The following is a 15586-nucleotide window of genomic DNA, read 5'->3' on the forward strand; positions in this document are numbered from 1 at the left end:
TCCATTTGGAAAACAGGCCAAGTAAACAATGAAGTAGGGGCAAAGCCGCAGATTTCTGATTCTCCAAGCAACCCTTCGTCTCCAGCCCCATCACCAGCTAGTTTAAAGACTTCTGTGTCTTTTGTTCTCCGGAGGGTCTTCCTGATCCTTAGTTCCTTTACCTCGTGTAGCCAGGGCCATAGGCTTCGGCCCCACCCTGCAGGTTTTCCTTGGTCCAGGGCCTGTCTTTGTGTGTTTCATTCCTGTCTCTGTGTATATCTCTCTGTCTCATTCTGTCTCTCTTGCCCCTCCCTCCCACTCCCCCATCCTTCCTGTCCCTCTCTCTCCCATTCACTCCTCTCCCCTGCATCCTTCTCGCCTTCCTCACTGTCCCCCTTCTCTTGGCCTTCATCCTCACTTCATTACAGCACCTCCCCCACCTCCCTGCTTGCCTGTCACAGCTGTGCCTGCTCGCTCCCCATCCCAGCAGAAGCTGAGTCCTGTATGTCCTAGAGAGAAATCAAGGTCTTGTAGCAACTAATTCTGGAACCCAGGGTCCAGGCAGGACCCAAAGCGGGAGCCCAGGGAAGGGAGAAGTCCAGAGGCGCTCTGCCTGGAGTAACCAAGCCCTGTTTTGTGTTTCCTGCTCCGCTCTGCGTATGTAGCCCCTCTCTTCCCTCTTCTTCAGCCAAAAGCCCCCAGCCAGTCCGAAAGCTCCTTGAGGACCGTGCTCCCGTGCTTAGACATGGGTTCCTCCTACAACCGGAGCCCGGCAGCCCCCACAGTGAATAGGCAGGGGGGCTGCATGTCGTGGCCATCTGCTGCCCACGCTGTCAGCACGTTCTTTGGACTGGTGTCTGGGGGATGTGCCATCCCTGAAGTGCCACCTGGGCCTGCTGGTGATGACGCTGCAATTCTGTGGGACTCAGAGGCCCTCCTGCTCAGCAAAGCCGAGCAGAGCCCAGTTTGTAGCATGCTTGAGATCTGGGTGTCCTCACTCACCACAGGCCTGGGGATCTGCCCTGGGTCCCCACCGCACCCCCTGAGCAGGATGGATTAGTGAGCACCATTCTCTGCTGGGCACAGGCAGCGCCTCAAACCAGGTATGATGGGCTGAGAGAGCCCAAAGGAAGCACAGCCTGGATGTCCCCTTCCCTGTGAGCCCACCCCTCGGAGCTCCACCAGGACACTGTCCTGGAGTAGAGCCGGGGCAGTTTAGAAGCAACTGAGGCTTGTCCAGAGAACCAGAGCTGGCCTATCTGTCTGGTCCATGTCCTGTTGTGACCTGTGGCCTGAGCCCGGCTCAGGCCAGACTGTCCTTGGCACCTTCCCTCCCCCTTGACTCTGGACTCTACCTGTGGGACACTGTGGAGCCCAGCTTTGGGATGTATTTCCTGCCCTGTGACAGGACGGTGCCCATGGACAGAGCTGGTAGGTGGCCGTGAACCTGGGGTTTGGTGTGGCCTAAAGCCCACAGCTGGCAGCTTCTGGGGTAGACCGAAGCCTGGACGTGCTGACTTTTTGGTTACAAGTTTCTCAGAACATTAGGGCCTCATGCTCCCAAGTCAATTGACCTCAACTGTGCCTGTGGCTGGCAGGGTGGCCTCAGTGGCCGTATGTTTTCCGTCACTTGCCATCTGCTGTTTTCGAGGGACCTCGGCCCCTTTGCCTTCTGGTCCCCTCTTACCTCATCCCTGGTGTCCCTCCTGCTCCCTCCCTGGCTCCTGTGTGCTGCGGCTATGGCTGGGGTGTGGCTGCTCGGGGCCTGCACCGAGAGGGGCATCCGGAAACCGGCAGTGCTTTGTGCCTCTGGGGGTGCAGTGTGTGCTCCCTGCCATTGGCCTTGCCCTCGGCTGAGTGCCCGCCCGCAGGCCTGCACCCGCCTGGTTTGTTCCTCTTCCCCACAGGACCTTCTTCTGAAGTTCAGAGGAGAAAACAAATTCACCCCTAGAAGCCAGTGAGCTGTGGCTCCACCCTCCTGATCGTCATGCCGGGAACAATCTGAGACACAGCCACCTGCAGGCTCCCTGGAAACCCGCAGCCACCCCCCAGGGATGGCAAACTTCCTCTGACCTGGAAGCAGGGCTGCGTAAGGAGCACCTGGGCCACCCTTCTGAAGGCCAGCATGGAGGGAGGGAGCAGCCAGCCATTCTGAAGAGGCCCTGTGATCCAGACTCTTCTGTCATTCCCCTGGCCCAGTGAATCTGGGAGACTCCTCCCTTGAGCTCTGCTAGGACCTGACTCTTGGGTCTCTCTCTCTCTCTCCCCGCATCCTTCTCCTCCTTCTCCTGGTCTCCTTGCTGCTATGATTGATGACACAACCTTACTCTGAACTCACTAATAAAATAAGCAGATTTCTTTTCTAGCTTATAGGATTGAGTGTGGCTTTGGACAGCAGGTTCAAGGCTGTCAAATTAAAATTCATGTAGTTTTGCCTCCTATTCAAGAATGAGAAACAGATCTGAGTGCCGGGATCTGGGACGGACTTGAAGGATGTGATCCAATGGCTAGGGGCTGGCTTGGAGCAGCGGGCTGGGGAAGCTGGAGACAGGCTGGGCTCTTCAGTGTCTTCTCAGCAGAAGGATGGCAGGAAATGAAGCTCTTGTGGCAGGGACTTTGCTCAATTCCAGAAAGTATAGTTGAAGCCTGCAGCTCCAGAGGGTCACCTCAAGGTGTGAGGTGTCCCAGTTTCTCTCACAGACAGCATGGTCACAGCTATTTCTCTTGAAGTCACCAAGACAGGATGTGAGCAAGGCAGCTTCAGGCAGTCCACTCCATCCATGAAATTACATCTAGCAAATCCTCATGGAAGGAGGCAAGATGTGAGGCAGAAGGGACATAGCTTTAAGGGGCTGGAGGGGGTGAGTGGAAGCCCTCCTGGTTCAGGGTCCAGGGATGAGCTCCCAGGCTGGCTCCAAGGAAAAGAGTGGTCAGCATATCATGGGGATCCAAGATGAGGAGCCGAGGGTCCCCAGGCCTTCTGAGAAGTGGAAGGTGATTCTGATTTAAGGTGCCTCAAAGGAGCAGCTCTCTCTGGCTAGGCTTCCTGTCTCTGCCACCAGCTTCTTTTGCATCCTCGGAGCTCACTTTGAACATAGCCATCACCATCTTCTACCTAATTCTAGATGGCCTTGCAGCCATAGCTCCACCACCATTTTCCAATTCTCAATTCCAGAGGCAGACTCTGACTGGGCCAACTCACCTGAATGGGCGGTCTTGGGGGAAGGGGCCAATCTCATGTCCAGTCAACTGCAGCTGGGGCAGAGTCACATACCACCCAACAAGGCAGCTGAGGCAAGGGCAGACTTGTGGGCAGCAAGTCATGATCAATGGAAGGAGCAGAGAGAGAAGGAAGGAGAGAGGGAGAAACTGCTGGATTTTCCAATCACAGAAGAGACAAAGCCACGAGGATCTCCTGACAGCTGGCTCCCAGAGAGAGCAACCGTGCTGAGGAATTCTATGTTTCCTTATCTGGCTCCTAACCTGGCTCTGGCGACAATTCCAAAGTGAAGGTTAAAGGAAGGGTTCCCTCCTTTGAGGGAAACCTCCTATGTGCCATCCCTGAGCTGGACCCTGGTATCTGCCACCTCAAACTGCAATGAGCAAGATTCCTGCAGCTCCCCCCGCTGCCCTGCCCCGCTGCCACCCCCACCCCCACCCCACCACCACCAAGGAGCCCAGTGCTAACAGGCAGCACTTAGCGTCAGCTGTCTGCCAGGTACTGGTCTTTCTATGGTAAGCTCATCTACTCCCCTCAACAACTCCACCAGGTAGGGACTGCCATCATCAACCCCTCTTATTAAGAGAAGGTTGAGGTAGAAAGAGGTGAAGTGACTTTCACCAAGTCCCACAGTCAAGAGGTTGTGGAGCTGGCATTCAAAACCAAGGTGCTCTGTCTCAGGAGCCCATACCTTTCTCCACTCTGAGCTGTAGGGGGCAGGGCAACCCTCACTGGTATGTCTCAGTTTTTAGGCTATTAGCAGGACAATTCTTCCCACAGTTGAAGAGCAATGAATGTTCAGTTCTTCAAGGACAGTTACTACGTCATATGACCTACAATTACTGCTGCTGAGGCCTTCAGCTCCTTCATGCCTGGAATCTCACCCTTTGAAATTCATTTCCAGCTATTCTTAGTTATTGGCACATCAGGGTCAATGAGTTTATCAGTGCTTATCAAGACCGGATGAGTGAGGCAAAGAGGGCTTTGAGCCCCTGGTTAGTGAAAGAAGAGCTGGGAGAGTGTGCTATTGGACGGGCCAGAAGAGGGGATAAAGTAAAGGGAAGCTGCAGACAGTGGGAACGTAAGTCCTGGGCTTCAGCTTCCTTTTCTATGACGCCTGACTCTCATGATTCAAGGAAATCAATTTTCGTGTATCGCAAAGCTATTCCAGGTTGAGCCCAAAGTACCCAGCAGACATTGGCATCAACCACTTAAAAACTGGAAAACTTCAGAGAATATGTATAGAAGGGAGGCTTAAAAGTAGTATTTGGCCTGCTGTGGGGGAGGGGCGGGTGATACATGAGGGCACAACTGAGGCTCAGAGCCCACCTGGGAGACTGGGCCAGACATGGGAATCCACTTCAGAGCCAAGACTGAGTACTCAGGACGAAAAACCCATCCAGGCCAAAGACTGCCGACACACCACCCGTTGCCTCCCGCATGCAGGGCGGACATCACTCCTTCAATCCTAGCACTCTTTCTAATCAGCCAGCCAGGCAACCGTTAAAACCGATCAAACGTCTGGCCCCTAAGCAGAACACTATTTAACCACCTTTGAATCTAACCCCCATTAGTGGGTATTCAAGAAAATTAGGGCCACAAAGAGGGTGTCTTGTCCAAAGTCCCCCTAAGGTGGAGTTAGACCTGCCATTTCCACTGCACTGCGCAGTGAGGGGACAGGATGAAACGGCCGGGAATTCAAAGCTACCCTTTGACTCTGAACTTTTAGCCTTGTGTCCATGTCATTGAAGTTTCTTCCCACAGCCAGTCCCTGGGGTGGAGCCGGCTTTGAGCCTCTCACCTCTGCATCTGGAAGGCGGAGTGAAAGGGCTGAGTTGACAGACTCTGTGATCCCAGGACACCCTCTTTGGGCTTGTGCAGGGCTGGGAAACTGGTTTTTACCCGATTCCAGCCTAATTCCCAAGATTGAGACTTAGAGGGGAATCTGTTTCTAGAACTAAAAGCCCTTTTCTCCTCCTGTCCCTGCAGTGACCCTTCCCAACTCCCTGAGGCCTGGGCTGGCCATGCCTCTGTGAGAACTGGAGAGGCAGACTAGGTCTCCAGGGAAGGCAGGTGGGGCTGGCACAGGGAGAGGACAGAGGGCAGGGGCCTGCCGCTGCTGGTGCCCTGGGGCCTGGGATTTGCAGCCTAGGAGGCTGCCCGCTGGCCTTGGTAGGAGTGAGATGGCTACTAACTACTAGGCGTGTGTGTGTGTGTGTGTGTGTTCAGTCACTCAGTGGTGTCCTACTCTTTGCAATCCCATGGACTGTAGCCTGCCAGGCTCCTCTGTTCATGGGATTCTCCAGGCAAGAATACTGGAGCAGGTTGACATTTCCTATTCTAAGAGATCTTCCTGACCCAGAGATCAAACCCATGTCTCTTGCATCTCCTGCCTTGGCAGGCGGGCTCTTATCACTGTGCTACTTTCAGTTCAGTTCAGTCGCTCAGTCGTGTCCGACTCTTTGCAACCCTATGAATTGCAGCACGCCAGGCCTCCCTGTCCATCACCAACTCCCGGAGTTCATTCAGACTCACATCCATCGAGTCAGTGATGCCATCCAGCCATCTCATCCTCTGCCGTCCCCTTCTCCTCCTGCCCCCAATCCCCCCCAGCGGTGCCACTCTACCACGTGTCAAATACTGTGCTGAGCCCTCAATATGTGATGACACGTAATCATTATAAGACTTTAGTAAGAGGTGGACAAAGATGTTACTTTCACTAAAGAAACAGGCACTAAGACTTAAGTGACCCTCCTGGGGTTAAATAGACAGTAAGTGGCAGAGCCAGGATGGGGAGCCAGGCAGGGTGGCTCCAGCAGGCCACATCATTAACCACTGTGCTTTACTACTTCCAGTGGGTGAGAGGGAAGTGATGTCTAGGATATTATTTCAAGAGCACCAGGAAAAGCACCAGCCATAAAATGATTTCGCTCTGCTTCTGTTATCTCTGCATCCTGTGTGCTTCACACTGCTCAGTGAACCAACCAAAGCCTGAGTCAGTTCATTTAACTGCTCTGCTTAACGCTCTTCAGTGGCTCCCTTGCTGTCCTCAGGACAAAGTCCAAACTCCTCAGCCTGGTATTCAAATCCTGCGTCACGTAGCCCCTGACAACGTCTCCAACCCAGTCTTGCCCGTCACTTTTTCTGCATCCGCCACACGTGGATTTCCTGGGCTTGCCGTGCTCTATCACTTCCCCGTGTCTTTGCACATGTTCACTCTACCCTGTCCACTTCATGCCCATGCGAATGTCTCTGCATCCTTCAACGCCCAGGGGACTGTGAAAGGGGAGCGGTGGGCCTGGCATAGAGCTCAGTCAGTGTGAGCTCCTGCTCCCTCCTGAGATGGACCCTTTAGGAGATAAGTGACAGAAATTCAATTCAAGACGACTACTATAGTGAAAAATCCAGGCGTATTTGATGCCAGATCTGGTTGGATCCAAGTGTTAAAACAATGATATCAGGAATCTGTTCTGGCCATCTGTGAGTGTCAAGGAAGGGAAAAAGATTTTAAGGAATTGGCTCAAGTGATTATGGGGCTTGGTAAGTCCAAAATCTGCAGGGCAGGCCAGCAAGCTGGAGACCTAGCAAAGAACTGATATTGCAGCTTGAGTCTGAAGGTAATCTGTCCCCCTCTTCCTCAGGGGATATTAGTACCCTAATGTCCTAAAGTAGGGTTTCTTTATTGTGGATTTCAACTGATTGAATGAGACCCATCCACATCATGGAGGATAATCTTCTTTAAGTCTACTAATTTAAAGGCTAATTTCATCTAAAGAAAATACCTTCATAGTAGCATTCGGCCAAGTTGGCATAAAATTATCCATCACACCATCTCTTGGCTCCACCCTCCACTGGTTGGCTTCATTCTCAGATAGGTTCTTCCATCTGATGCCAAGATGGCCTCCAGTATTCAAAACATATTCTACCAGATAGTGCTATCTCAGTGGGAAGAGCACTCCTCTAACCTAGGAGTTCCAATAAACTTGTCCTGGGGGTAGGCTTTCCCTAACTGTCCAGGCCTGGATCACATGTCCATCCATGTAACCCTACCAGCACCTTATTGGACTCAGTAAAGGGGAAGACTGGGTTCCAAGAGGAAAATTGGGGTGCTCTCACGGAGGACAAAAAAATAGATCTGGGCAGTCCCAAAGTGGTGTCCATAAGGATCTTGGTTCTCCAAAGCTCCCTTCTTTCCTCCCTTCCTTCTGGTCTCCCTTTTCCTCTGTTGGTGATCTACTCGGGGAGGAGGCTCAGGTGGCCAGGGGATAACTCCCTTGGTGTGTGGAACTCTCACCTACTCCAGGGCAGGCTGCTTGGTCACCACTTAGGGACAGGAACTGCAGATGTGAGAGATCTGCTATGACCATAGAACTCTCGGGCTGAGATACAGGGGTTCCAACACTTGATTCCAGATGTCCAGAGATGTGAGAACTGAAATCTGACCTTGGGCATGTTACTTAATCGCTGCCTCCATTTCTTCAACTATAAAAGTGTTATGAAAACAATACCTGGGGCCTCCCAGGTGGCGCAGTTGTAAAGAACCCACCTGCTAATGCAGGAGACACAGATTCAATCTCTGAGTTAGGAAGATCTCCTAACTGGAGAAGGTAACGTATTCCAATACTCTTGTCTGGGAAATCCCATGGACAGAGGAGCCTGGCGGGCTACAGTCCGTAGGGTTGCAATGGAGTCAGACGTGACAGCAACTGAACAACAACAACAACAACAACAAAATAGTACCCACTTTATAGAATTGTAAGAATCAAAAGGAACAGAGGTAAAGTGCTTAGAGATAGTTCTTGGATCTCAAATTAACATTATTATTATTATTTTAATCTACAATGGATAGAAAGAGGAGCTTGGGACCCATTCCAGAATGGGGCTTCCCCAAGGTGGACTCTGAGGTCGAGGTGTTGCTCAGCCTGCCTCTGTGCTCCACACACACAACTACAGCAGCTTGGTGGGGGCGGGGTTGGGCTATCCCCCCGTCCACATGTTCTGTGCACAAAGTCCTCCTGCACCTTCCCTTGCTACGGAAGCTGCACCTGTTCCCCAATAGGCCACCAGCTGAGTGTGTGTGCTGGTGTGCGTGCATGCACACACATGTGCTGGTTAATATTCATCCTCATTAATTGTGTCCTGAATGTGTGCAGGAGTTATTCTAGATCAGAGGCAGATTTCCTCTCAATTATCTTATAGGCAATTATAAGGGAGTCAGCCCCTCCTTCCCACTCCTCCCATTGCCCCCGATCTTACTCCTGAGGTGATGAGATGAAAACCAGATGGGAGAGTCTCCTACATGAGTAATGGGACAATCCATAGGCCAGGGATGGCAAACTGGGTTTTCTCCATTTATCTGTAGGAGGCAGATAGCCATTTCTCTCCCCTTTTGAAAGGGACACTGAAAAAGTCTTTTCTTCTTTGAGAAGGAATGGAAAGGATTCTCAATCTAAGCTTCTGGAATGTACAAACCTAGAGAGCTAGTGCTCGAATCTTCCTGGTACCTCAGGGGCTTAACCTGGGGACCTGGCCCTGGCTATAACCTTCTGGCTCTCTTGGAGAGATAGAAGCTTTGTTATCATTTTCTAAATTGTGACACGATACACATAACCTACAATTTACTGTCTTAATCTTTTCAAGTGCACAGTTCAGTGATACTCAGCACATTCCCATTATTGTGCACCCATCACCACGATCCATCTCTGAAACTCTTTCATCTTGCCCAACTGAGACTCTGTCCTCAGTAAATTTAAAATAACTCGCCATAACCCCTGTCCCCTCAGCCCTGGCAACCACCATTCTGTTTTCTATCTCTGTGAATATGAGGTACTACTCCAAGTACCTCATATAAGTGGAATCATACAGTGTTTATCTTTTCTCAACTCCCCTTGTGGCTCAGATGGTAAAGAATTCACCAGCAATGTGGGAGACCTGGGTTCAATCCCTGGGTTGGGAAGATCCCCTGGAGGAGGGCATTGCAACCCACTCCAGTATTCTTGTCTAGAGAATCCCCATGGAAGAGGAGCCTGGCAGGCTACAGTCCATGGGGTCGCAAAGAGTCGGACGCAGCTGAGTGACTAAGCACACATATTTCACTTAGCATAATTTCCTCAAGGTTCTTCCATGTTGTAGCATGTGATTTTAAGGCTGAATAATGTTCCATTGTGTGGAAATAGCACATTTTTCTAATCCATTCAGTTCTTGGTGTACACTTGGGTTGCTTCTACTCTTTAGCTATTGTGAATAACGTTGCTATGAACATGGGTGTACAAATATCTCTTCCAGACTCTGCTTTCAATAATTTTGAGCATCCATCCACAGGTGGAATTGCTGGGTATGTTTTGTTATCTTTTTGGGTAAAAGCAATTATCTAAACAAGTGGCTACAGATCTAATTCTCACGGGGTGTGTGTGTGTGTGTGTGTTTGCTCGCGCACGCACACGCTTAGTTGTTCAGTCATATCTGACTCTTTGTAACCCTTTGGACTATAGCCCGCCAGGATCCTCAGTCCATGGGATTCTCCAGGAAAGAATACTGGAGTGGGTTGACATGCCCTCCTCCAGGGGATCTTCCCGACCCAGGAACCAAGCCATGTCTCCTGTGTCTCTTGAATTGCAGGCAGATTCTTTGCTCGCTGAGCCATCAGGGAAGACCCTCTCATGGTGTACAAAGGGCAAAATGCTTCTAGGGAAAGTGAAAGCAAAAATTTCTTCTTTACATCATATATATTTCCAAATCTCAGGAGGCTAGGGCTCCCTTTTTTTTTTTTTAAATAGACACCCCTGATACTGACACTTCGTAGACGTAGTATGACTTTTCCTCTATGTTTCCATCTATTGATGAGGTTCATGTCCTTTTAGTATTAATCAGTACAACTGACTTCCAATCAGTTAGTTTCGGTCTAGCCCGAAAAAGAACAATAAACCTTATAATAACTCTCCTGACTAATTTTACGCTAGCTACGTTACTCGTAACCATCGCATTCTGACTTCCTCAACTAGGAATCTAAGGGAGTTGTATTTCCCCACAGTCCACATGCTGGTCACAGGTGGACAGACAAGGGAGGTTCTCAGCGAGCATCACAGGCAAGCGATGAAGGCTTTCACCTCAGAGGAAGCAGAATTTCTTCCTCTTTGCCTGTGTGCTGCACAGCTGGCCACTCTGACCACAGACTCTTCATCAGTTTATGGTGATCCTGAGACCACGGAGTCGGCTCAGACTCTACTGTTCAGGCCCCCTTACTCACTTGACAGATACCGAGGGGCAAAATCCTGCTTGGTGTGGCTCTATACCTTCTGCACAGTTTTACCAACACCCACCGGGCAGCCACCTCAGGCCTGCAGTTCCTAACTCAGGGTCCACAGATAGATTTAGGGAGAGCTTATGAACCTCAGAATGTAAATCTCCTTTTGGAGAAGTGGTCTAAATTATACCAGATTTTCAAAAGTATCTCTGATTTAAAAGAGGTTAAATCCACTCTATGATAGGGTGCTGATTAAAACAAAAAACCTTAATAATGAGATGTTGGGAACTCCCAGAAGATTAAAGAATAAGTTCACTCAAAGCAAGCCCTGTATTCACCACTGGGTCTCTGTATTTTGTAAGGGGCTGGTCTTATAATATGTGTTCAATAGAGATATGCCAACAAATGAATGAGGAGGAATCTGTTAAAGACAGACAAAGAAAGTGCACCTGCATGATACGATGTAAGTCAATGAAAAAGCTGAATCAATTCATAGACATCAATTTTCCACTTAGCTGAGCAAGCACACAGCTGTTGTGCCCATGGGGAAACATTATCATTGATCAACTTGTTCATTCATTCATCCGCTCACTCACTCATTTAACAAATATTGAGATTTGAGCACCCACCACGTGCCAGAACCAGAGTTACATGAGACTCAGTGTTGGCCCACAGTGGGTCAGGCAGACCAGCAAATGGCCCATCACTGGGTGGCAAGGGCAGCGACAGGGACTGTACCAAGTGCTGAGAGACCAAAAGGAGGGACCTTTAAGTAGTCTACCACGAGGGAGGGTCAGGGAAGGCTTCACATGAGAAAGTAACATTTGAGCCCAAGGCTGAAAGCCTAGAAGCAGGCAGTCAGTGGGTCAGGGAGCCTATTATTAGCTCCCATTGCTCCCTGCCGGGCACACCCAGCAGATGCTTCCTAAATGTGGACTGTCAAATGAACAGTGGGGCAGAATCTCTGGGGGGAGCTCCACAGCTGTAAACTCCAGAGCACGAGTCATCCAGCCTCCCATTGTCCTTCCTCATGGAGCCTCATCCCTGCCAGACTTACTGGTTCCCTCACTGCATTTGGAAAAGTCTGACCCCAGCTTTCCCACCTTTACACACAGTGGTATCCCCCCTAACCAGCCAGTCTCCCCCTTCTTCCCCTGTATAGGCTGGGCCATTCCCAAGGCCACTGTTTCCCCTAAAACTTCAAGAAAGCTAACTCTGCAAGCCCAGTCACCTTAAAAAAAAAAAAGAAAAAAACATGTATGTTTGTCTTGTTTTCCCAAGCAGATTGTACACCCCTGAGGGCAGGGACATCTGTTATTCCTAATGAGAAGGCAATGCGGTAGAGAGCAATGGTTCTCAAACTCTGCAGGGGTTAGAGTCACCCGGAGGACTTGTTAAAACAGATTTCTCAGGACTTCCCTGGGAGTCCGATGACTGAGACTCCAAGCTCCCAGGTTCAATTCTTAGTCAGGGGACTAGATTCCATATACCTCAACTAAGAGTTCGCACGCTGCCACTAAAGACCTCAAACTCCGAAACAAAGATGGAAGATCCCTCAGGCCTCAACTAAGATTTGGTGCAGCCAAACAAATAAATACTTTTAAAAATAAAAATAAGACAGATTTCTCAACTCCATCCCCAGAATTTCAGATTCTGTAAGTTTAGGGTGGACCAAAGAATCTGCATTTCTAAAAAATTCCTTAGCAATGCCATTCGCCCGGAGATCTCACTCTGAGAACCACTGGCATGGGAAACATAATGGTTCCAAATCCAGATGAACCTGGGTTTCAGTGCAGGCTATGCATCTCACTGGCTTGTGAGTTACGGCAAGTCCCTTAGCCTCTCTGGGCTTTAGCTTCCTAAGGACACAATAATACTCAGTTTGCAGGGTTGCAGGGAACAATGTAATCTGGGAAACCCAGTCTGCACTCAGCAGATACCCAATAAAGCCTATAATGGATTGACTAACTGCCTCAGATACAGACTGGAGCGGCCATGGCCTGAGCCAAGTTATTTCTCCGAAATAGGAGAGCAAGCAAATTTCAATGTCTTCCTCCCCCAACCCTCTCCCACCAGGGGGCTGGACCATCAGAGGAGTTTGATTAGATTTCTCCAGCTCCAGTGGAAAAGGTGAAACTTCTCTCCAAACCACTGGGCTCTTTGCTCTTCACAACACAACTTCTCCAGGCTCTGTCCTTTGCCCAAGCCCCAGAACACTCACATCATTAAATGATTGTCTTCTCAAGGACACCCTGGCTACTCAAAAAGCTTCAACTTAAATATATTCATGAATTTGAATGCTTAATACACTAATTTTTAGCTGAAAATAAATTTTGAGTCTGTACAGCAAATAACAGGGGAGTGCTTCAGGAATGTCTCTTTCGAGTAAGTAGGTAAATGTTAGGTAGTGGCTGTGAGTCTGTCTCGACGCCTCTGTCTCTCTCATCCCTAGCTCTCCTTCCCTCCCTCCCTTTCAGGTCTCTGTTTGTCTGAGTGAAGAGGTCTTTCTTTGCCCAAGCACCAGAGGGAAGGGTCTTCTTTCTTCCTCCCCAACAGAATCACTGTGGCAGGCATGCCCACACGTACCTTAATTTATACACCAGGTTTTCATCAGTGCGCCAAGAAGTTGGCTGTATATATACTTACATATAGGCACAGCCTCAAGCGGCCAAGTCTAAATAAGGACTGTGGGCTTGCTTTGCAGAGACAACTTCCAGACACCCCCACCATACCTCCTCGCACCTCCTTCCAACTGGAAAGCTCCCATACCCCATTTGGCCTTCCTCATTTATCCCACCCCTACGCCAACCCACCCCTGTTTCTCAGCAGGATGCTCCAGGTAGGGACCTGTGTTCTGCTACCTACATGGCTGGGGGTCCCTGGGTCAGTGACTTTTCCACTCTGCTTCATGCTCACGTCTGTAATGATGATTATATCACCTGCTTTAAAGGGAGATGATGATCAAGCTAGAGAATGCTATAAAGGCCTTGGCATTTTATTCTTTCCCAGTCAAGTTTTAGGTATGAACTCAATCAACTATTAAAAATCAGTAAGTAAGTGTTGCAGCATTACTTATAATAGCCAATACATGGAAAGCAACCTAAGTGTCCATCAATGCATAAATGGATAAAGAAAATATGGTCTCTATATGAAATGGAATATTAGCCATAAAAAGAAGGAAATTCTGCCCTTTGCAACAACATGGATGAAACTTATGGGCACTATGCTAAGTTAATAAGTCAGAGACAGACAGATAACTGTAGAACGCACTTATGTGCAGAATCTAAAAAAACTGAACTCACAGAAATGAATTGGTAGTTACCAGAGATGGAGGGTGGAGGAACAGGATAGGAAAAATGGATGAAGGTGGTCAAAAGGTACAAACTTCCAGTTATAAGATAAGTTCTGAGCATGTAATGTATGGCATGGTGACCACAGTGAACAGTACTGTATTGTATATTTTAAAGTTGCTAAGAGAGCAACTTTAAAAAAATTCTCATCACAAGAAAAAAATATAACTCTGTAAAAAGATGGATGTTAACTAAACACAGTGATAATCATATCCATATATTTAGCCATTATGTTATACATCTTAAACTTATGCATTGTTATATGTCAGTTACACTTAATAAAACTAGGAGGGGGATCAGTGTCTTGTCCTTGGATTAAGAAGCTGATTTGAAAACTGGAAAGCTTGATACGTGGTCTCCAGTTTGCCAGGCTTTCTTACACAATTGAATCCCGAGAGAAGACTTATTCGTCCACTTTTACAGATGAAGACCAGGGAGGCTGACTTGCCCAAGGTCACATGGCTGGTCAGGGGCTGAACTGGAACCTGAACATTCCCAGCACTGAATTGGGTCCAGGAGCCTTGGTTCAGGGGAACGGGAGCTTAGGTCCCTCTGGGTGGGTGGGAGGTGGAAGAAAGCTAAAAGGAAGACAGGTGGCCCAGCAGCATCCCCCACCTCACCTGCCTCCAGCCCTGGCTCTGGTGGGGCCCCTCAGGCCCGGAGAGCTGAGGCTGTGCTGTACCTGCCAGAGGCACCTGTCTGGGGCCAGGCTGTGCCAGAGAGAGGAGCCCAGATGGGGATTCTGCTGCAGGGCGACCTCGGGTGGGGAAAGAGGCAGCCCAGCGCACCTTATGGGATCCTCGTGCATCTCACTTGCAATCATTCCTTCTGTCGCTGGAATTCATCTCCGAAACAAATCAATGCAAGGTCACCTGAGAGCCTGCTTCACCCACAGGTGAGGCCCCACTCCACAGGACCCCCTCACACTCAGGTCCTCCCACCTGGCCCCCCGACTGATGCCAGTGACGGATGTCATGACTGGGTGTTTCCTTTGGCTTCTAACACAGAGAAAAGGCAGAGTACACAGCTCTGTAGGTTTCCCCAAAGGTCTGTCCTTCGGGGCCTGCATTCATCCCCTCCTCCGGAGATGAAGTCTCAGAGGCAGTAAAATGCTCAGGACCCTCAGCATCGCTTTAAGGAGTGACTGACAGAGCAGGCTCTGAAGCTGGCCCCAACTGGGTTTTGATCTTTTCTCTACCAATCTCCAGCTGTGTGACCCTGGGAAAAGAGCTTAACTCCTCCGAGTCTCAGTTTTCTCTGATAATAGTAACTTCTAGGCAGTTCCTCTGAGATTTAAATCAGGTAAAGTGTGGTATACACTAAGAACTCAACAGTTGCTGGGGAAACAAAAGAGAGAAAAATCTTATTCTCTCTCCCAATAATCTGTCCAGGAAGAGAGCAGGCTTGAGGCCAGTCAGCAGCTGGGGAAGGGACACAGGGCATGCTTGACAAACCCTGAGTGGGTGTAGAAGCTGAAGGCAAATGCTGAATTGCCCTGGGGACTGAGGGGCATGTTTTGAAGAGAGGCTGTGTGGGAAAAAAGGAAGAGGAGATGTAGGAAAACACAAATCCGAGAAGACTGCTGGGGCTGGGGGAGAAATAGGAGATTCTACCAAGTCTGTTGTGAGGTGTGAAAAGCACATCTTCCCACCTCCCCATGGAGGCTTTCGGTAAAGCCTCCATTTTAAATCAAGGTACTGGGGAGCCAGATCTTTTGGGAATACAGTGAGAGGATGGGCTTGTCCTCAAGCGTGTAGAGAAACCAGGCCACGCATGCAGTCGTCCTCTGGCTTG

The 15586-nt window shown here is 49.5% G+C and overlaps 1 protein-coding gene across 1 annotated transcript in view; it reads left to right on the forward strand.

Moving 5' to 3' along the window:
* USH1C (USH1 protein network component harmonin) overlaps positions 1 to 771 on the forward strand; it is a 47592-nt gene extending 46821 nt beyond the window's left edge. The window contains exon 28 of the mRNA XM_052652105.1: positions 645 to 771. Within this exon, the coding sequence (XP_052508065.1) occupies positions 645 to 771 (127 nt within the window). The remainder of the gene's footprint in view (positions 1 to 644) is intronic.
* Positions 772 to 15586: the final 14815 nt, after the last annotated feature.

This window comes from Budorcas taxicolor, chromosome 15 (genome assembly GCF_023091745.1).
Source record: "Budorcas taxicolor isolate Tak-1 chromosome 15, Takin1.1, whole genome shotgun sequence".
Classification (NCBI taxonomy): Eukaryota; Metazoa; Chordata; class Mammalia; order Artiodactyla; family Bovidae; genus Budorcas; species Budorcas taxicolor.